The sequence below is a fragment of the Hoplias malabaricus genome, chromosome X2, assembly GCF_029633855.1.
Source record: "Hoplias malabaricus isolate fHopMal1 chromosome X2, fHopMal1.hap1, whole genome shotgun sequence".
NCBI lineage: Eukaryota > Metazoa > Chordata > Actinopteri > Characiformes > Erythrinidae > Hoplias > Hoplias malabaricus.
The window spans coordinates 42,649,410-42,672,753 of record NC_089819.1 but is presented as its reverse complement, the minus strand read 5'-3'; the positions used below and the strand labels follow the sequence as shown (position 1 = coordinate 42,672,753).

At 37.1% G+C, this 23,344-nt stretch overlaps 1 protein-coding gene across 1 annotated transcript in view; it reads right to left on the bottom strand.

Annotated features, from left to right (window-relative positions):
- LOC136677011 (immunoglobulin superfamily DCC subclass member 4-like) overlaps positions 1–22,217 on the bottom strand; it is a 79,764-nt gene extending 57,547 nt beyond the window's left edge. Inside the window, exon 1 of the mRNA XM_066654353.1 lies at positions 21,818–22,217. Coding sequence (XP_066510450.1) covers positions 21,818–21,881 — 64 coding nt within the window. The 5' untranslated portion in view covers positions 21,882–22,217. The remainder of the gene's footprint in view (positions 1–21,817) is intronic.
- Between the last annotated feature and the right edge of the window lie 1,127 nt (positions 22,218–23,344).

Here is a 23,344-nt window from a genome sequence, read left to right as displayed (position 1 = left end):
CATCCTGACTAAACAGCCCTGTTCAGAACGACAGGTTTCAGAGCCTGTACCTTTAATGATAATGAGCCACACACAGTTCTCACACACACACACACAGAGTGTGACGCAGTGAGAAGCAAGGTACAGAGAAGCTCTGTTTAGCTTAGCACCATTCGTTTTCTGCTCTTGTTTTCCCCAGTTTTGCACGATTTGCCTCTTTCTCCACTGTCATTTTCACAGATTTTGCACAGTTTTCTTATTTCTTATCTCTATTTTTGGCTCAGTTTCTCAGTTCTCTGCTCTGGTTTGGTCAAGTCTGTTAAGCATGGTTTAACCCCACCTTTGCTCACATGAACATGGGTCCAATATTGTGACTGTAAATGCTCAGAAGAAAGGGCTGTTTAATCCTAATATGCCTGTAAGTTCAAAATCAGAATCCCATGTTCCATGTCAGGTGATGGACGGGGGGTTGCTATATGACAATATCAGACTGTGAAGGATAATAATTTGTTCATGATAAACCATCACAAGGAGTTGGATCGTGCTAATGCACCATTTATATGGCAACAGCAATTAAAATAAACAACAATCAAAACAATAAATAGGATTTCAAAACTTAGATCCCTTACTGTCTGCCCTTTCTCTACTAAGACCATTTAAACATGGAGGGGAGTGACCACTGAAGATTCATTTCAATATGTTTAAAATTCTAAAGGGTTTTCAGTAACATTACTTCATAAAATTGCCTCTAGTTTATTAATTGCCTCAAGATTTGAGTATGTAATTTCAGGGAGAAAATGGAAAAAATACCTGGAGTGTTCAGAGGTTAAAAACCAGCATGAAAAATAATCGTGATAAAATGGATATTGTGATCTTGCAAAAATAAAAAACATGATAATGTAGTTTTGCCATATCACCCACCCCTAAATGATGTCTTATGTTTGTTCATTGCAAGAGAGTCGTATGTAGGCTATAAGTGACTGAATAAGTAAATTATTAATCAGGTCCATTATGTGTTGTCATATAAAAATAGGCTGACTTGCATCATTATCTTTCTAGACTTTTAGACTATTAGGGTCTTTCTGTTTATGGCCAACTTAGTGGTTCCTAAAAATGTGTAGCTATGTCTTGTTTATTTCCTGTACCCTAGACTGTGCAGCTATGCCTTCTTTGTTCTAACTAATGATTAAGTGCACCATATATTTCTCTAAAATAATTTACCTCAAAGGTACATTTCTGACTGCTTTTTATTTATTTTTGGAGCCTTTCCTTTGCATCAAAAAGATTATAGATGAAAAGCACATTGCCACTTGCATAATATATGGAAATGTAGGTTCAAGGAGGGTACAGTGTGCTGTTAAATCAAAGGAATTTCAGATATTCTTATGTTTTCCTAATGAGCATTCTGACAAATAAAAGGTATGTCACTTAAGTTCTGTACTGAATTAACTAATCAAGAAGAAAAACTGTCACAGAATTTCTTAAAGCTGACAGGAGTTGCAATTGTTTCACTAAATTAGTTGTTTGTTAGAAAAGTATTTTTGCGTCAAAAAGATGTTTAATGACATATATTTACATTATTGCTTTTGTAAAAGAGGAGGTAAAAAGAGGTATACAAGTCTTAAATACATCTCAGATATACATGTTTTCAATTAAATCATGCTCTTAGCAAAAACAGGTACTATTTATTACAAAAAAGGTTTTCTAAACTTCATCAGCTTCATCAGAACTGCGTTAGCTTTTCAGACTATATGGTTATTGGTAATGTTGTAGTAATGTAAATATTACCAATTTCATCACAGCATGTCTTTCCGTTTTTTCTTTACAATTATTTAATGGCATATACACATATAAAACTTTAACTGTAAATTTAACTGTAAAAAACAGGGCAAGACTACAGAAGGTGTGTGATTTAATTCTCTGCTCAGTATGCCTTTACCCCACTCTATATTTACATTGATATTAGTTGTTTGCTTCTTTATTTATGTTTAAAATATCAGAAATTGCACTTGAAAAGCTTCTTTTATTTAACTGTCCTCATGACTGACCAGTTTAAATGCACAACAGCACTCTGCATGCATAAACCCAGTGAAGCTGAGAAAGCAGACACTGATTACAGCATGCATATAAAAAACTTGTATTTGTCTTTGTTATGCCCCTTTAAAACAACACTGACTCCATGCCATTTTTATATGGACAAACATACTTTACCATCTTCTAAACATTGTAAGGGCTTTTCTTTTTTATCTGCAGTCTGTCTTGGGGAATAAGGGTATAATGTAATCAGATGGCTCTCGTTCTAACCGCTGCGGACTGGAGGCCTAGTAAACACTTTCACTTCTTTTCTCCTTGTGTGAAAGAGATTCATCTCCTCTTTCCTCCCTCTCTTTGTCAGAGAGTTAGATGCCACCATGCGCGACAATGGCCTTTATTAATGCCTTTAAAGTGCTGTGAACTTCAGCTCAAGGACTTTGAAAGGAGGGCTGCTTCCGAAAAAAAAGGAGGGGTGGGGGTGGGGGAGGCGGGTAGTTATCGCTTTACGCTTAACCGTTTCATTTGCCTTTTCAGCTCCTCTGCCATTCATGGTAAAGGCATGGTTTGTGTTATGTATTTCTGGTTGTATGCATGGAGAATTAATGAAGAAATGAAGGAAGGAATGAATGACTCCTTCCTTTGCAGCTGTGCTGCATTATGAGCCACTCCAGCTGGGACTGCTGCTGTACTGACACACCATGGGCTTGTGATACAAACACAAACACACTCACACACACCCCTCTTCTGCACCTAACCTCCATTAACTAATCTGCAACAGTTGCCTGAGAAGACAGAGTTCTAAAAAAGAAAAAAAGAAAAAATACAGCATCCAAGTAGAGTAACCAGCATTTCACATGTCCCGGGTGCTATCTCTGTGATAAGAGGCTGCAGGGACAGGATGGTTGCGGAAACTTCATACATCTACCTCCTTATCTGTGCACCACACACACACACACACACACACACACACACACCTCCAAACCAGTTCTAATATGATGCTATCTGCCCACTGATGTGAAACTGTGCCATGAGGGAGAGAAAAGAAGAGAATTCTGTTGAGTCAAAGTGGATAGCTTGGTTCCATAGGATTTTGCCTTTCATGGACAGAAAGGGCAAGAAGTGACGTAAGCTATGACGTATGAGGCACAAGACATGATAATGTTTTATTATCATCCTGTTTTATAGGAGAGCCCTGATCATGAACTTTTACAGCATTTTTTTAACACAGATCAAGGGTAATGTTTTATGTTTTTGTAGGCAGTTATTTTAAGCAACAGGGTCCACAATAAAATGATGGATCTAGTAGGTGGACCTAATTCAATGAAATGCATTCAAATTAAATATACTGCTACATATATTCTAAAATTAATTGAAAGACTGTGTGTTATGGTCAAATATTGATTGATTCCAATTGTGCAATCTCCAGTAAAGTCAGGGCCTATGTGTGATGAATGATTTTACATGAATGTTTTGATATTATTAAAACTGGCACAAAGTGTTTGGATTATTTTGGATAAAATGATATTTATATTAGCCAATATCATGGATTTCAGAACCGTGAGTTCCTTAACATCAGGACACAAAATTGGACACAATGCTGTCATTCAAGCTCTAATAAGGACTTCAGTTGAGTTCAAAGAGAGTTCCGTATTCCACCAAGGCGAGGGCAGGAGCAGAAACAATGAGTGGGATGACATGGACAAAACACACTGATAAACTAGTACTTTTTTTGTTAAAAATTTAAATCCATTTCTCTCTTTACCCTAAGTGTAGGTTACGAATCAGGGCAAATTTACAGTAAGCTTTCTTTAGTTTTGCCCTGGAGCTACAAAGATAATAAGTAACGTGATGAAGATAAGCCTACCAATTTACATCATACATAAGCGAAGCCTAAGTCCTCTCCTGCATCTATTACTTGTGGTGTACCTCAGGGCTCTATCTTGGGATCCATCCTCTTTTCTTTGTACATGCTCCATCTTGGGTCAATTTTTCAAAAATATAGTATTTCATATCATTGTAATGCTAATGACATATATAGACACATAGTTTTATCTTCCACTGAAATAAGGAGAAAATTGTTCTCTAAAACTCATGATGGATTGCTTGAGGGGCGTAGAGTGCTGAATGTCTAAGAACTTTCTCAAACTGAACCAAGACAAGACATATGTGATTATTTTTGGAAATCCCCACTTGAGTGCAACCATGGCCAATGAACCTGGGCATCTGTCATCTAAAGTACATAGCAAAGTAAAAAACCTTGGTTTCATTTATGACACTGATCCTACATTTGAAAAGCAAATAAGCACTGTTGTGGGAGGTAGTATCTTTCAACTCCGCCATATACCTAAACTTAAGAGAATACTGTCTTTTAAAGTCCTGGAAACAGTTATTAATGCTTTTATCTCCTCTCGTATTGACTATTGTAATTCTCTGTACCTGGGGATCTCTGATTCGAGCCTGTTATGATTGCAACTGGTCCAAAATGCAGCTGCAAGTCTTTTGACCAGTACTAAAAAAAGGGAGAGAATTACCCCTGTGTTGGCGTCGTTGCACTGGCTACCAGTGAAATATAGAGTTAAATTTAAAGTGTTACTGTTCGTCTGTAAAATTCTCCATGGCCTGGCTAAATATATTTCGGATCTTCTTTGTCTTTGATCTAACCCATGTGCCCTACGTTCCTCTAACCAACTGCTTTTAGACACCCCTCATTCTCGGTTGAGGTTCAAAGGAGATCGGGCATTTGCTGTAGCTGCCCCAAGACTTTGGAAAAGTCTCCCACTCTTCATAAATCAATCCCCTACAATAGTGACTTTTAAGTCCAATTTGAAAACCTATTTATTTTCTCTGGCATTTGGGTCTTTTTAAAATATTACAGTCATTTGTTCTGCCTTGGTTTATGTTATCTTGCCATCAGTATTTCTTCCACAACATTTTATTGTTAGATTATTTTGCTTTTTTTTTCTTTTATATGTATGTTTTATAATTTTATCTGGTTTTGTTTGTTAGTTGATTTTATTGTGCAGCACTCTGGCTGACATTCACTGTCTTTTACATGTGTTTTATAAATAAATATCACTTGACTTGACTAAGCCATCACACACTTTCCTCATACTTGTTAATGGCAGCATGAAATCAAGAATGTGTATTCCCATTTGTTAACTGTAAATGAACATTTCACATTATCATATATAATAATTTATCAAGAGGTATTCAACATATATAATTTAAAAGAAAAAATTACTTTTTAATATATTGTTCATTATCAATTCAAACTACAGTGAAATTTCTCTGTATCTAGATGTGGCAAATTCCGTGCCAGAATGTAAATATCCTTCCCAGATAATTCTTTCAACTACCTGACACCTCAAATGCTGGTTTATGGTGATTAGAGGAGCAAGGCAGTAAGAATGACATCCTGTGGAGTGTTGTAAATTTTGCCACCTCTGTCTGACTCTAATATCTCATCTGCTTTTTGTTGATGTCATTTTGTACACATACATTACCCCCAAGTAAGCCATTACCCCCACATATCATCAAGATTTCTTTCTTCAAGCAGGAAATATTCTTCATGATTCACAGTCTTTACTTTAAGTCATCTCATATATTCATTCATTCATTCATTATCTGTAACCGCTTATCCAGTTCTGGGTCACGGTGGGTCCAGAGCCTACCTGGAATCATTGGGCGCAAGGCAGGAATACACCCTGGAGGGGGCGCCAGTCCTTCACAGGGCAACACAGACACACACACACACACACACACACACACATTCACTCACACCTATGCACACTTTTGAGTTGCCAATCCACCTACCAACGTGTGTTATTGGACTGTGGGAGGAAACCAGAGCACCCGGAGGAAACCCACGCGGACACGGGGAGAACACACCGACTCCTCACAGACAGTCACCCGGAGCAGGAATCGAACCCACAACCTCCAGGTCCCTGGAGGTGTGTGACTGCGACACCACCTCTCATATATGCTTAAATAAATGATGCTAGCATATGGGTATAAAAATGGACAATATTACAAACAAAAAAGCATGTCTGCTATTACTGTTGTTAGCTATAATGCCACTAGTGTCATTCTGGGTTCTAATTAACATACAGCGGTGTGATTGAGTATACTTGACATTTGGATATTAGCTACATTAGTTATGTGGCACAGTCATGAAGCTAAAGATACTAACATTAAATACTCGATATGTCAAGGCTGATAACTATATTTGGGGGAAAATGCCAAATTTAAGTTGTTATTTCACCAAAATATCAGTTCAGTGTCAAAGAATGTCCAGTTTGAAATTTTATACTCACATTTTTTGGTACAGTGTCAAAGAGCTAGAGATAAAAAGGGAGTGATTATCTTCTCCATGTGGTTCCTTAGAAGAGCCACAGTGCTGTGTTTTGGGCATTACAGTAAAGCTCAGAACAGCAGGGAAAAAGCAGGAACCTCTTGACAGTTAAGCTCTGCTCTATAGGCCTGCAGCTGTGAGTCTTTCAGCACACACACATATATCGGACCCACTGTTTCAAAAGGGTAAACAAGGGGCTGAAGGGGCTGACCACAGTCTGAAAGAAATGAAGTGCACTCGTGTCTGCTTCAAGACATGATTTTTATTTATTTATTTATTTTGTTTCCCTTATTAAATGTGTCAATCAAAGTAACTGGCAGTTTGAAGAGGTCCTCTTTTAAAGAGAATCTGAAAGAATTAACACTGTTTTAAAATTCTGTCTTGTCTTGTAGCAAATAATATTCTCCTGTGGTTTGAGGGCCAATGAGCTGCGGATTCTGCCAGTTATAACATAAAGAAAAATGTCTTTTATTTTTTGTTACACCTGCGCATTCATTTTCACATGAAATGATCCAGCACATAGCACCCTCTTTTTGACAGTCAACATCATTATTTAAGGATGTCTGTATGTGTGTGTGTGTGTGTGTGTTCTCTTTCTGTGAGATTCTCTCTTGCCCATATTCTGCATTTGAGCCTCAGAATGAAAGTGAATTTTAACGCATACTCAATCACCCACTCACTCACTTTTTGTTTATCTCTCTCTCTCTCTCTCTCTCTCTCTCTCTCTCTCCCCCTTTGTCACCCTCACTCACGTGCACACACCCCCTCCATTTAATCACACATCCATCCCCTTCCCATCCCACCCTGGGACTATGCTCCTCCTCCTGCATCATGTGACCTAGTGGACAGCGGTGTGGAATGGAAGGAATGTGATCGTATGACTGTTTACCCGACGAGAGAGAGACCCCACTAAACACACAGATCCACACATACAGTACTGTGCCAAAGTCAGATACCACACACCATTTATTCCTCTCCCAATCAAAAAGGTCATTAAGCACAAGATATTAATTTGTCAGCCGATAAGAATGAGGGAGGTTAGATGTGAGATAAACATGAAAGAAAAACATAAAAGAAAAAATATTGAAATAGCATAGGTTTTCAAAACTGATTAACGCGTATTAGACCACCTATACTCTGACAATCATCTTTGAGAATCTTTAAGCTTTGCTCAGGGTTTAAAGCTGAAAATATTACAAGTTTTACTCTCCATCTTTCCACCATGAAAAGACAATAACAGCAGTCTGAAATAACAAGTAGCTCTCAATAACCTGTTTGTAGGAAAAGGAAATGGACAAAAAGAAAAACATTTGCAAATCAAACAGAGGCACTGCCTGTGTTATCAGAATAATTGGTTGGCCACAACAGAGCCTGGACCTGAACAACACTGAATGTGTTTGGGATTAATGCAATTGCAAAGTGCAGTAAAAACAACTAAATTAAACCTCTGAAATTGTTGGAGGTTTGAAAATATATCCCTGTTGATTTCTTTCAAGCCCAACAAAAAGAATGTGGGCTGTAATATAAGAAAAATGAAATAGTGAAATACTGAAAATACCATATATTATAAAGGTTGTTGTGACGTTTGTGTAATTTTCTGTTAAATATAGGTATTCTGTTTATTTTCCTGATGCTGAAAAACAAATAAGCACAAAGTGACTATTCTGACTGAAAATTAAATAAATGGGTGTTTTTGCACATTTGCACAGAACTGCACACAGAGAAAATGATCATTTATGTTTATCTCATATTAACATAAATACACGCAGTCACGTGGTGAAGACGCTAGAACTTATAAATATTCAATAAGCACATCAGAAGGAGATATTGCCATCCCCAGGCTATTCCAAGCACTAACCTTCATTCTGATTACACACATATCACACTTATGTTTGTGTCTAACTGTGGATGAGAAGACCTAAGTCCAATCCTTCTTCCAATACCGTCCTGAATGGCAAATGTCCAGCACACATTTGTGACATCTGTCTGACATCATGTGAATCACAATAAAAAGGTGCTTTACACCAGCCCTCCAAGATAACTTTGAGAATCCCTTTTCCGACAGCACAGTAACCCAGAACTTTTCCAGACATTACCCAAAGGAGCTGTAGGTTCGACCACAGAGTTGGACAAAATGGACAATATTTATATCATGATATATTTCTTAATTTCAGTCAATATGATATAATGTTGATATTGATATGTTGTACACTGGATGTATGTACTTAGTTTTTATGTACCTAAAATATTGTACTTTATAGTTCTCATTCGTATTTATATTTTAACTACATTTTTAAAACTTGGTGTAGGAATGAGGAGGAGAGAGAGTGAGCCTGCCACCACTGATGAAAAAAAAACTAAAGGTGGGGGGTTATTTTCAGTGCTGCAGTGACACAGACATGGTTGTGGTGGGTTATTTTGTGTTGTGCACTGCTGCTCGAGATTTTAAAATTTTTGTCGCTGTCCACTCTGTTAGACACACTTTCCTCATTGGTCCACCTTGTAGATGCAAAGTCAGAGACAACAGTTGATCTGTTGCTGCACAGTTTGTATTGGTCAATGAGTGTAGATACCAGGCAGGTGTTCCTAATCCAGTTATCATTCAATGTGTACTGAAACTATACTATAAGTCTATGTGTGAAAGGGAAACTATGGAAAATATCCAGACTTACTACAGTAATTTACCAGGCCAACTTTTGTAACAGTCATTTTGCTGCATGGAAATGAAAGAAAGTTAACTGAACTCAATAATAACAGTTTGAATGGCTTCTGCAGTTCAACAATGGATTTGAATATTAGAAGCTGAAAATTATGTAGTTGTGTGATTTACCAAACAGTCAAACAGTAAAAACATTTTTCAGCATTGTCATTTGGTTTATAATCAAAGGTTAACTCAAAGTTTTCTTTTATGTTCAGCTAGTTAGTGTCACTGTTATACTTTACATAAAACATGGCATTTTCATTTACCAGGATTGATTTCATGGCATTAAAATCATTGACCTTCAGTTTGTTGTCCTGCTTTCCAGGATGGGCATTTCTGGGTAATGTGTGCATGCGTGCTAGTCAGCTATGTTTACCTCATCAACTAGAATCAAGAGAAATTTAAAAGTTGAGAAGAGAAAGAGGGATTTGATCAACTATATGGTATAAATGTGTAATGTTCTCCATTTGTAATATCCAAATGTTCTACTAGTGTGTAGTTTTTAACACTGTTAATGTCACACACCCTTAAAAATGTCTGTCAAGGCAAGTGTTCTTGATTAAAGACAACAGTTTTATGTAGAGAAAGGCTTTCTATATAGAACAATTTGTATGCTTAAATTGTTGTTTGCATGGTAAAATGATTCTTCAGCTTGATTGAGAATGTAATATCTATGGTTCTTTATAAGATCAAAATAGGTTCTCTTATCATTAGAGCTGAACAGTCTAACAATACAAGACCCCATTTTAGTGCTACATAGAACAATTTTCAAAAAGGTTCTATATACAGCAGATGTAGATGTTCCCCATCAAGTTGAAGAACCATTTTCTTAACGTGTGTATATATTCATGTACCATGGATTTATTTGAAAGAATGATGAATACAAAAAAATACTGAAGGAAAATGCAGAAAATAAAAATATAAAGTAATATATACACTAATCAGCCATTACAATGTAACCACAATGATGACTGTGATAAAGCTCACCCCTACACCATCGCAAAGTGAAATGGTGGGAGGTGTTCTCTATGGGTAGAGTCGGGCGAGAGGCCTGAGATGTTATAAGGTCGACTTGAAAGGACACCGAGAGGTTCGATTTTTGGTTCCCTTCCACCTTTATTTACACACCAGACTTTAAATTACTATTTACAATATATATACACGCGCGCTCCTTGTGAACAAAAAAATTAACAAAAGAAAATTCTCTATAAGCAGAGACAAAAAGGATAAAGACAACTAAATCAATTGAGTCTTATTATGCCCTTAGGTTATGCTCCTCTCGCTACGGTCTAGCAGAGTCCCTCTCTTTTACCCTTGTGTGGTATATATATAGGTAGCCCCGCCCCTTAGAATATACCATTCCCTTAAGAGGTATAAGTTAAAGTATCTTGGACACAAGTTTCATACACAATAAAAATTAACAATGAACTAACAACTGTACCAAGATTCAGTTACAGCCATGGCATGTTTAACGTTCATTCATAATATCAATATTTATTAGATAATATATTTTCCCTCTTCTAGATGCTAGTTCCCCCTTCCCTCTGTGGAGAATGGATTCAACCAGGTAAGTAAAACTCAGCATCAAGAGATAGTACTCTTTTCCCTCTCACATGACCCGTATGCAGGTGAGTAAGTACAGGTAAGTATACATAATGGTTTCTCTTGGTGATGTGTCACAGGTACTGTACATCATCACAATGACTTTTTTCTACACGCACTGTCTATTCCATGATTTTGGCGAAGGATCATTCTCAGCTCTGCAGTGATAATATGAGAGTGATAATGATGGAACACAGAAAACACAGGATCAATCAACACAAACTGTCCAATATTTGTCCAGCAGAATAACCATTAACAAGAGTAAACTTTGTGAAGTCAGTGGGTTTCCAATGGGGAAGCATGGCAGATTTACTAAGCCTGAAATAGGCCATGTGCCAATACAAACCATCTGGTTACACAAATAAGATACCATCAAAGCTTCCACATTTTCGTTATTGAAGGTTCAATTTAAACTTTTTCAGTTTCACAGCCACTAAAACCCATTCTGGTTTCACTTGTTGCCTGCTGTCAGCCCCAAATGCATTATATGTTTTTGTATAACACTGATTTAAGATCATAAATCCAGCCATTGTAGGTGGCATAGCAAATATCATACTTCATAACAACCCAAGTCTCCTGTTTACTTTACTTTTCATACCTTGCACATACAGGTGCTGGCCATAAAATTAGAATATCATGAAAAGATCATTTATTTTAGTAATTCCATTCAAAAAGAAACTTGTATATCATTCATTACACACAGACAGATATATTTCAAGTGCTTATTTCTTTTAATTTGATGATTATAACTGACAACTAATGAAATCCCCAATTTCAGTATCTCAGAAAATTAGAATATTACTTAAGACCAGTACAAAAAAGGATTTTTAGAAATGCTGGCGAACTGAAAAGTATAAACATGAAAAGTATGAGCATGTACAGCACTCAATACTTAGTTGGGATTCCTTTTGCCTGAATTACTGCAGCAATGCGGCGTGGCATGTCTGTCGATCAGTCTGTGGGACTGCCCAGGATGCTCTGATAGTGGCTTTCAGCTCTTCTGCATTGTTGGGTCTGGCGTATTGCATCTTCCTCTTCACAATATCTTATGGGGATAAGGTCAGGCGAGTTTGCTGGCCAATTAAGAAAAGGGATGCCATAGTCCTTAAACCAGGTACTGGTAACTTTGTCACTGTGTGCAGGTGCCAAGTTCAGTTGGAAAATGAAATCTTCATCTCCATAAAGTTGCACAGCAGCAGGAAGCATAAAGTGCTCTAAAACTTCCTGGTAGACAGCTACATTGACCTTGGACATCAGAAAACACAGTGGACCAACACCAGCAGATGACATGGCACCCCAAACCATCACTGAAGGTGAAAACATTTTCACTGGATGTCAAGCAACATGGATTCTGTGCCTCTCCTCTCTTCCTTCAGACTCTGGGACCTTGATCTCCATAGAAAATGCTAAATTTACTTTCATCAGAGAACATAACTTTGGACCATTCAGCAGCAGTCCAGTCCTTTTTGTCTTTAGTGAAGGCGAGACGCTTCTGACACTGTCTCTTGTTCAAGAGTGGCTTGACACAAGGAATGCAACAGCTGAAACCCATGTCTTGCATACGTCTCTCCGTGGTGGTTCTTGAAGCACTGACTCTAGCTGCAGTCCAGTCTTTGTGACTCTCCTCCACATCTTTGAATGGGTTTAGTTTCACAATCCTCTCCAGGATGTGGTTATCCCTATTGCTTGTACACTTTTTTCTACCACATCGTTTCCTTCCCTTCGCCTCTCTATTAATGTGCTTGGACAGAGGTCTGTGAACAGCCAGCCTCTTCAGCAATGACCCTTTGTGTCTTGCCCTGTTTGTGTAAGGTGTCATGGATCGTCTTTTGGACCACTGTCAAGTCAGCACTCTTCCCCATGATTGTGTAGCCTACAGAATTAGACTGTGTGGCACCAAGTGTATTTAATATTGAACCTTTTCACAAATATTTTAATTTTCTGAGATACTGAATTTGGGGTTTTCATTAGTTGTCAGTTATAATCAGCAAATTAAAAGAAATAAGCACTTGAAATATATCAGTCTTTGTGTAATGAATGAGTATAATATGCAAGTTTCACTTTTTAAATGGAATTGCTGAAAGAAATCTACTTTTTCATGTTATTCTAATTTTGTGACCAGCACCTATATATAGCATTGAAGCCACTTTAAATGTTTCTCAGGGCATTTTCACACCTGTACTTAATTTGTTCCCGTCGGTATCAGTTAAAAAAGCTTGTAATCTTGGAGTGTTTTCCCCTTGGTTTGGTCTGTTTTCACACACTGAAAAATCCAAACGCACCAAATCTCCTAGTTTTAAATTTAATAGCTTAAACAGGAGTTCAGCAATGCACCAATTTGATTATTATAACATTTTTCTACATGAAAGTTATTTATAATGTATTACATAGAACAGAAATTCCATTGGGGCACATCAAATTAAATCTTCCACAATCAAATAAACTTCCACAAATACATCAAAAATAACCTTGTTCCATCTACTAACCTAGATGTAAATAGTAACACTCTTCAGTAATTTGTTTTGATCTGGAACTTGAACCAGTAGAGCCCCATGAAACCCGATTTATTTTTCTGCAAATTCCATATTCTTTTTTTCTGTTTTCGTTTTTTAATTGATTTTTTTACACACTTCAGATGTTTTAAAAGTTTTTCAGGTTTTTTTAAATAAAATAAAATAAATTTAATAAACAATAACAAATGCTGACTTATATTTACTGAAACTACTGCAGTTACCTTTAGCAATAGCAATAAACAAATGAAAATTGTAAAAATAATATTTAGAGCACATATTTTAAAATTATATAATTATATCTATACATATTTTTTTTTCAAAAGTTATGTTGGATTCGGCACAAAGAGCAACTAAATCTTCCACAAACTCACGCCTTATGATCGATGACTTTGCTGTTTCCTCGATAGTTACTTGGAGGGGCATATATGCTTTCACCTTTTTTGTGATGTGTGTTTTGGACTTGAGGTGGTAATGCAGGGATCTTTTCATGTCCCGTCTATAGTATGTTGACAAAATATGCAGAAAAGCTGTTGGCTGAATTCATAAAAGCCATTGGGATACTGCTGTGCCCTTAATTGTTTTCGATGCTTTTGGCATACCCTAAGCTAATCTTTTGGACATTCCCACACCACCTAGCCAGCAATATGCATGCAAACTGTGATGTAAATACACATATGTGCACAAAATCAGAAGCATTTTGGGATTTGTAGTAATTACCGTTATTAAAAGAATAAATTCACAGTTTGATAACTGCTAATTTGCATCCAGCTTTCTGTAGATACATACTACATGCCAGATGCAGAAAATTTAAATACTGCAGACAAAGGATATTCTCCCCAAAGCATACCCAGCGTAACTGAATTAGCAAAATTACAACATTTACAGAGCAGCACATTGATCATTAAAGATGTAATTAAGTTCATGAATAATCCATAAAGCTGGGTCTTCCATGGCAAGAAAGAAGCTCCCATACCACAGTGCCAAAAAGACTTCTAAGGGGAGGAGGAGGGAAAAACGAGCACAAGACACAGAAATCAGGATTATATCCATTGTCTATCTATGCATGTATAAAGATGTCGAAAAACTTTCTCTATAAAAATACAAGAATGGATACATATAAACATAACTTCACATCAGTTACAAAAATGCAATTAGAAGAACCGACATTTTGTTTCTGCCTTCTTGATGAGGTCCAGCCAATCCAGCATAAAAACTGTGCCAAATCGGTGTGCGGATCTCCAGACGAGAGCAGCCGAAAGACGAAGAAGAAGAAGAGCTCCAGCCACTGCATGGATTAGTTACATTCCTTATACTCCTTAGGAGTACAATGAAAGGCTGTCATTCTAATACAAGTAATGAAGGTAGTTCATGAACTACTGCTTCCATAATGGTTAACACTGGGCTTTCTCATAGAGAGATGTTGAAATGGTTATGTTAACATATTTAACATATGAGACATTAAATCATGTCTCACCAAATAAACAAATTTATATATTGTCTTAGTATATATTGTCATTTTGTATAAAACTGGTGTCAGTCTCCTATTATTGAGGCAACAGTGAGAAATAACAGTAGATTTCTTGGAAATTTAGAGATTGACCTTTAATCTGGTGGCTGTGGGAACAAGAACAGTGACAGCAAAAAAGCTGAAGTTTAATCTTTGCTACATAACAGAATCCCAGTACTGTAAAATTTGGGAAGCTTAAAATGCTTCCTTCTTCTCTGATGTCACTCCACTTAAGGTCATCTGACCTTACACAGCGTCTTGACTAGTGTACCACAGGTAAAACACTGAGATCCAAAGCAATTATTTATGATGTCTGACTTCAGCCGCTAATCATCCCCATTTTTAGAATAATGAAATATCTCCATTTTTGTCCATTTTTAGTTTACTACATTATTTAAAGACAAGAGCTGTCCTTCACATCGCGTGAACACTTTATTTCAATCTATAGTTTGATCAGAGGAGGATGGGTCCTCTTGGTTCCTCCCAAGGTTTCTTCCTCCAGCCTCGAGGGAGTTTTTCCTTGCCACTGTCGCCTTCGGCTTGCTCGCATTGGGCTTTGATTTAAATGTTCTGTTCTGAAATTGTGAAGCTGCTTTGTGACAACATCAGTTGTAAAAGGCGCTATACAAATACATTTGATTTGATCTGATTTGGTGAATGGACCAATAGGAATGTCCCAAAATACTGGGAATAAAATTTTTCTTTTCACTGACTTCCATTGAAAGATGAAAAGAATGTGTTTGAAAATTTAAGACATTTTATAAATAGTTTATTAATGTTTTTTTTTTTCTTTGTAGTGTTTTGATATGTTGTTAACTAAATGAGTTAATGAAGAATATCTTTATGGTGGCATATAACAGAAAACAGTATTTATAGCTGAATAAGGAATGTTTAGTACATGGAAACTCTCAAACACCATTGTCTCCACCTTCAAAAAATAAACAAGTAAAGGACCAATTCCAAACTCTTAAACTGTATTGCACCAGCCTTGACAGTATTTACATTGCTATCAAACGTGTCCATTAATAAAAACACCTCCAATCCTTGTTCTTGTGAGAAAAAGAACTGCACACTTCAAATAAAGAATTAACCTATAGTTTTATACTTTGTTTTGGCTTTGGTTTCACTGTGTTTCATATATCAAGTGGTGAGAGGTAGTATCGAGAGAGATGTGTTGCTTCTGAGTGGTATCCCATAGGATGCGTTTAGGGTTGTACAGAACAAGACAATGTTTGCAATATTTGCTGTGATTTACTTGCGATGAGAGGAAGAGAATTCTTTCTTGTTCCAGGAAAAAATTGATTTTTGGAGAAACATATTGTTCAGTGGACAGCGATGAAATACAGTTTGATGCCTAAACGTTCCTAAACGTTCATCCCTAGTAATTCTAGCAATTTATTTTGACATGTTGATTCCATGTGAGCCATTATCTTGTCTCTCTCTAGGCAATCAGAACAGAGCTCATCACATTATTTTTGAGCATATAGAGGTAAGCAGCATGTTTCCTTATATGGCCAAATCACAGGGATGTAAACAGGTGTGCAAAACGGCATCTGGGTATTTTATTTCCCCAACTATTATAACACATCTATCTAGACTTTAGAGAACAATTTAAAATACTTCATTAAATACAGCAAGTTTCACTGTGAATGAGTATAGACATACTAATCTGTAAAAATCTGAAAAATACAAATTAGTCCTATAACAAACTTACACCACAGTATTTTCATTTAATCATAGCCTTGTCACCAATACGATCACTGCAGCGTTTTAGAAATACCACCAAGAATGTCTTGCTCCATTTAAGGTCTTTCTTGCTGCAACACTTCCAAAGGCCTTGCTAGTTTTGAGGTCAACTATGACCATTAAATTCTTGACCATTTGAGAAAAAACGGAAGAAGTGAGACACACTGGCGCTAAAGCTAAATGTCAAGGTTAGATGTTATGGGGCTGGATATCATGCACTAGGAATCACATGTGGCACAAACAGAAATATAACGAACAACAGTAAAATGAAAATAAAGTGTCTACAACTTTCTCTTGCCCTCCTGCAGAACATCTGCATTCAAATTAAGAAATCAATCACAGACCTGTCTTTCCCCTATTTGTCTTTATTAATACAAATTTCTAATCTAATTTAAATGTTTAACTATTAAACTTACAAGTCTTAACATTAATATCTGAATTTCAGTCTAGGCTTCAGTGGGTTAAAGAACAAAGGGTTGTATAATAGATTTGGATGAAAATAGAGGAATGCTGAACAACACAGTAGGAAGTGTTGCATGAGACAGAAAACATGGTCTGGAGTTTTTCCACCCGACAAGCTGCCTTGACAGCATGAGCTCCAGAAAACATGCTTTCAGCGTGTACAGCATGGGAATGTGCTTTGACCAAAAGCCCTAATATTTTACTTAAAATCAATTGCCCCAACCAATTCTACACTTTTAAGGATGGGAATATGGTAAAACAAAAATCATATTTTTGACACTTGCCCATAACATTAATTGCACCAAAAACGTATAAAAACACTTCTGTGAAACGGTATACAACAACTTAAATATGTCATGGATTTTAAGAATGATTTAATATATATATAGTGCTCATCTGTCCTCTACAAAGTCAGAGAGAGAGAGAGAGAGAGAGAGAGGATGCCATTGGCAGTGGTGTCTTCCCTCCAACCCCCCAAAATGAACCCCCCCTTCATCTCCCTCCCAAATCCCAACCATCACCATGTACAAGACCCAGTTCCCACTACACAACCACAAACCATGGGGACTTCTCTTTCCCTCCCTCCATACCTCTCTTTCTCTCTCTCTGAAACACACACACACACACACAGCATTCCTCTTTCTCTTTGAAACACTGGTACGTAGCATCAGGAATGCCCTGTGCACCCCAGCAAGGGGCTCCCATCAGCTCTGGTTCAGTGGGAGCAAACCTCATGCAGCCAAAATTACAGGCAGAGTTTGGTTTGGGTAGAGGGCTGGGGGTGTAATAACTGTCACTCAAAAAAATGCAAGCCATTGGATAACCCAGCACAAACAGCATAGGTCACTACTCCCTCCCATTTTTTGCTTTGGGTAAAAAATATAATAAAAACATCAGTATCATCCCTTTTGCTGCCCCTAGTTTGCTCCACTGTTTTCTAATACATTATCTAAACATGACACCTGCACTAGTTTATTCTTACTGAGGTGTAAAAATACATTTATTACTTATTTATATTTAAAGAAGAATGTGTTCATTTTTGGTGTCCTACATAAAATTCTCAAAAAAAAAAAAAGCCAGCTTTAAGCTTTTATCTGTCTCTCAAACGTAGATCTCTTACTGAACCTTATTGCCAGGAAACCTTAGACTGCATTCTTTACTTTCTCTGGTTTCAACCAGTTAGGGTGAACATCTGGCCAACCAAAGGGCAGCCTTCTGATGAAGGCATCACTGACATCTGTGGCATTACTCACAGGCGGGAAAAAACACGAAACTTATTTTTATATATTTTTATGCATGTTATACATAAATGCATTAATCTTTGGAAAATATTTTTTATTTGCCCACTGTGAGTTTATTTATTATACAATGTATTTGCAAAATATAATGCAGAATCACACCAAACATATCAAAGCATTAAATGAACACATTTACACTTCTGATTTCCAAACCCAGTGTACGAATGAACTTAGCTGACTTGTTCTACTAATCTTGCATATAGGGAACTTAAAACTAGGAGCATGTGAGTGAAAGGTCATAGAAAGACTCGATTACTTCTGCCACCCTTGGCATATACAATAAAGTTGTATAAAGTTACAGTATTATATGTCATACCGCAGATAATACAAATCAAGCCAATGCCATTAACCTTTATGAATAACATTTATGGATATATTCTATTGGAAATTCCTTTGCTCTGGTGATGTTCCATGAAGCCATAATGAGTATTTGTATTTACCATTAAAAGACTGGGTTATAGTCATGCTTAGAAATGGAATTATACTCATCATTTTACATATTTCAAAATGCAAAAGTCTATAAAAATTAATACTTTAGATCTTTAGTAATAAAGATGCCAAATTTGGTTTTGGACTAACGCCTCTATTGATGCAATCAAGGAAACATATCTAATACCATTTAGATCATTTTAGTAGACTTCTGTATAAACCATACATCAGAATCATAATATCATGAAATGTAGCTATTCGTGTAGTGTTATTATACTCTAGTCTATCCTACAGTTCGGCATTAACATATTTTCACATAGCTAGTTCAAGAGGGGAGCTGATCTTTAATGACTAAAAAGCAGGAATAAAACAGTGATCTAACCTGATCAACTGAATAAAATTCTGTCTGCACAGAGTGAGAAAGATAAGGCAGGAGACAACAAAAAATGGAAAGAGATCATGTTTCAAATTCAGACCTTGGCTAAAGTCTCCAAAACAATGCCACCTCCACACTGACAGATATTCCCCGCAGAAAGGCTTTTCACAAAAAGAAAGTTCTTGCCAAAATCAGCAACACAAAAAACAGGTAACGTCTTCCAAACACTCTTGCAGGTTTAACGTTTACTGGAAGGTCAAACAGAGATGTTTAGTTTTCAGCATCAAAAAAGGAAAGCCATAACAACTGCTGTCATCTAACACAACAGTTCTGAAATCAGTCCTCAGGGATTTTTTGAGGGTACATGTTTGCTCACACTAGTTCCCAAAAGAAAGAATATGTCGCCCAAATTATGGTCACTAATGCCTGCTTTCAGAAGCACTGAGCTAACAGACAACATTTATAGAGTTTAAAGTATTTATTGAGATTAACAATAAAATAATCCAAGACAACAGGGAATTGTCTCTTGATATCTCAATTTAAAACAAATGTTTCTAATTAACATGATAATTTAACTTACTTCCCATCATCTAATTATCTGGTATAGCAGTCAATAGCAGTAGTGATGCCCTCTGGTGTACAGCCCAAAGGTGGCTTCCTTGAGAGGCCATTATAACCATTTTATAGTCTGTTATGATTTGGGCATGTCTGTAAAGGGCATTTCATTGGTAAGCACCTGAAACAACATGAGCAGTATTGTTCATCTGGGGAATTTTGACAGCAGACCACTAATACTGTACATTGTCCACTGTCTATTGGTTCTCTCTATTTGTTGTGCTGTTTTTAAAAAGGTATTGTTATTTCAAACTGACATATGCCAAAACTATCCTTTAACCACTACAAACTGGCAAATGCCAAAAACTATCCTTTAACCTGTAAACCACAAGGATATCTCTCCTTCAAATACAATCATTCACTGCAGGACAGACTATGGCAGAGAAAGCTGTGGTGCTTTAAATTAGGTTTTATTTTGAGATACAGCATAATATCAGCTATAATCGGCTTTGCAGGAGAAGAAATACCCATTCTTAAATAAATAAAAAAAAGATTTACATTTTAGTCATTTTGAAGCAATTTTGGTCTGCTTTTGAAAACCTTTGTAAATCACAAGTTTCATTTCAAAAGTATGTAAAAAGATTACATTACAAAGATTACATCAAAAAATAAGATACAAGATTTTTGGCTAATGGTGACAGTACAGAATGCTTCGAGGAAAAATAAAACACTTTATCAATAAAGTCCAATATTTAGTCAACTACCATTGGCCACCACTATTCAGTCATTGATTGATTGATTGATTGATTGATTAATAAATAAATAAATAAATAAATAGTTACTTAATTAGTGACACTGAAGTCTTTAAAAAATCCAGCGGTGCTGCTGTGACTGATCCACACCTACCAGAGCAACACACATTATCACATCAGAGTCACTGCAATGCTAAGAATGATCCACCACCCAAATACCCTAATGTTTAGTATGATGGTCCTGCAGGGGATGAAGAACAGTGTGAAAAGTGGCTCGAATACGTATGCAGAGCAACAGATAAAATAGTGTCTGAAATTGTAAACCTACAAAATGCTCCTATATGGTCTTGGAACTGATGGAAATGACATAAAGTGCAGAAACAAGTGTGTTGGCAGCATAGTTTTCTGATCAACAGAATAATGCGAGAGGCTACAGAACTAGCATTACTGCGGTGCCTAAATTGGGTTACTGTTTTCTTTCCCACCTGTCTTCCGCTAAGCCCCTCCCCGCTTCGCTGGGATTTGCAGACGTTCAAACACACACACACACACCAGCAGAAAGCCAAGAGGAGGCGGGACAATCCCAACCAATCACAGTAAGCGGGGCGGGGCTTGCCGGAAAACGAGTGAGAATCAAAATAACACTGGATGAACGGAGCTATGGTCTGTTTCCAATCCAGATCAACTGCTATGAATTTAACCGTCAAACAGTAGCAATAGCAACAGTCAATCAGTTATTTCTCTCTCCAATACCAGCACACCAAATGATTTTTAACTAATTTATACTTTTTAATTATGTACATTTAGGTCTGACACAAAATTATTTCAACAAGATTTATAATTTTTTCTGTTCTTTTGGAGGTTCCAACTTTTTAAACAAATATATTTTTAAAAATGCACTCGGGAAAAAGTTCGTGAGAGTGCCTACTGACCTTTTCCAAGTGTGGACGCGTTATTAGGAGCATTCTGGCTGTTTGCTCAATAAAAAGGAATATTATGAAGCTCACACTTGCCATAGAGTCAAAACAAACCCAGCCAACCATCCCTTTTATTTCAGCCCCTTCCCTCAGAGGGAAAACCGTCCCTCGGTGTTGTGCTAACATCAGAAATATCCCTTAATTCGCCTGTAAACTTTAACTTATAACTCAAAATAATTAAGTCACTGGACAATCACAGCAAGCAAATATTTCTAATCACTGGGCACACCGCTCTTTACTAGTTTTCTTCCAAATGTCTCACTCCCACTGCAACTTCTGAGTCTTTAAATTCCACCAAGGCTCGAGTAAAAATGGCTCAATATGAAAGTTTTCACCTCAGACCTCCTCTCAGCAGTGGTCAGTTTGTCTGAACACAGTCCAGTGACCACGTTTTGAAGCAAGCAAGGTGCAAGAAATGATAAGCAATTTGGTGTCTGCGCTCAAACACACGTCCTGACGAGAACACAAATACAAATAGCAGCAGTCAAACAGTATGCTTTAGGGGTGTTTTTGAGGGGATGGTGTTGCTCTGTACCTTGTGAGGAGAGTCCACAGCAGCCCAGCGAGAGGAGACAGAGGAGCCAGCGATTCAGCGCCATGTGGAGCTCCGTTTTCCCTATTTATTCTCTCGCCGCGGAGCCCAGAGGAAAGAATTAAAAGGGAAATAATGAAGGAAAGAAAGGGAGCGCCCTTGTGCTCGCAGCTTCTCCCGGAGCCGAGCGGCTCAGCGCGGCGGCGCTAGTCTGGAGAGAGCCGGCGAACCATCGCCATGTTGTGCACCAACCTTCGGTGTGTTCTGTGTGGCAGCCCCTCCACACACATACACACACAAATGTACACATACACTCTCTCACTGCCTTTTACTCACACACCGGTAAGTCCCGCTTTAGGTGTCCACTAGAGTCGCCTGAACCCTGCAAGTCCCCTCTTTCACAATCACTATCCTTCACTCTTTCTCTCTCTCCCTCTGTCCCCGTGTGCGTCTCTCTTTTTCATGCACATGCACGGACACACACTATCCTTTGTATTCCTGTCATTATGAGGACTTTTTCACCACTGGAGCTAAACCCTTATTCTACTACACACTCTAACTCCGTGTCTGTGACTTTTTTGCAGTTTTCTTAATGAGGTTTTTATCTCAATAATGTGAAGCATTTTTTATATTTACTAATAAATGTGTAATTATTAGTAAATACATTAGTATTAGAGATACAGAGAATTCTGAAATATTTTTCGTAAATTTACTAATACATAATTTTTGTACAATGTAAACACTTTGTATACTTATTAAAGCAATATACACCTTTTACATATACTGTACACTGTATTTAGTATATCATTTAATTATATTAAGCCCTAGCCCTCTCTGTGAGCGTGTTTTCTATGTGTATGCCTATCTGTGACCTTGAATTGTATCAGTTTGTGCCTCTTCAAAAGCTATGAGAACTGAGAAGACAACAGAATCACAGTCAACGTATTCTCTTGTAGAGGGTTTCAGTTGTGTCATACAAGAACATCTTGGGAAACAGAGAAGCACAGAGATGAAGAGACCCAGTTGTCACCACATAGTAATTAAAACGTGTCCAAAGTTTAGACTTCTTAGTGGACCTCTGGATTTTTTTTTAAATAACCTTTTATGTCTCAGTTTTGATACAAAAAGAAAAAGAAGGGAACTCAAATCATGTTTTCCCTTCAACTGCTGAGAGCTAAACGGCTACATGCACAAACACCTTAAAGAATTTCACTCATTTCTCAAAATGGCTGCATAACCCAATGGTTAAGAAGTAAATAAAAGCAAAACAATTTTAAAGTGATTATGTTCTAGAGAAAATGCCCAAGTCAGACTTCTTTACAGTGGCAGTGATAGAAACCCTATGTCCAAAGGGTTTTATGCATTCTAAGAGCTCACGAAAAATGACTTAAAATGTTAAGCTGCCAGTCTTTTTTATATTTATAGTAAAAATTTAGTAGTTTTCAGCTACTGCTAACCCAATACCACTGGAGAATTCAGCACGTTTAAGGGAAGAGTAAGCTAACTGTCTACTATGAAAGCTTACATATG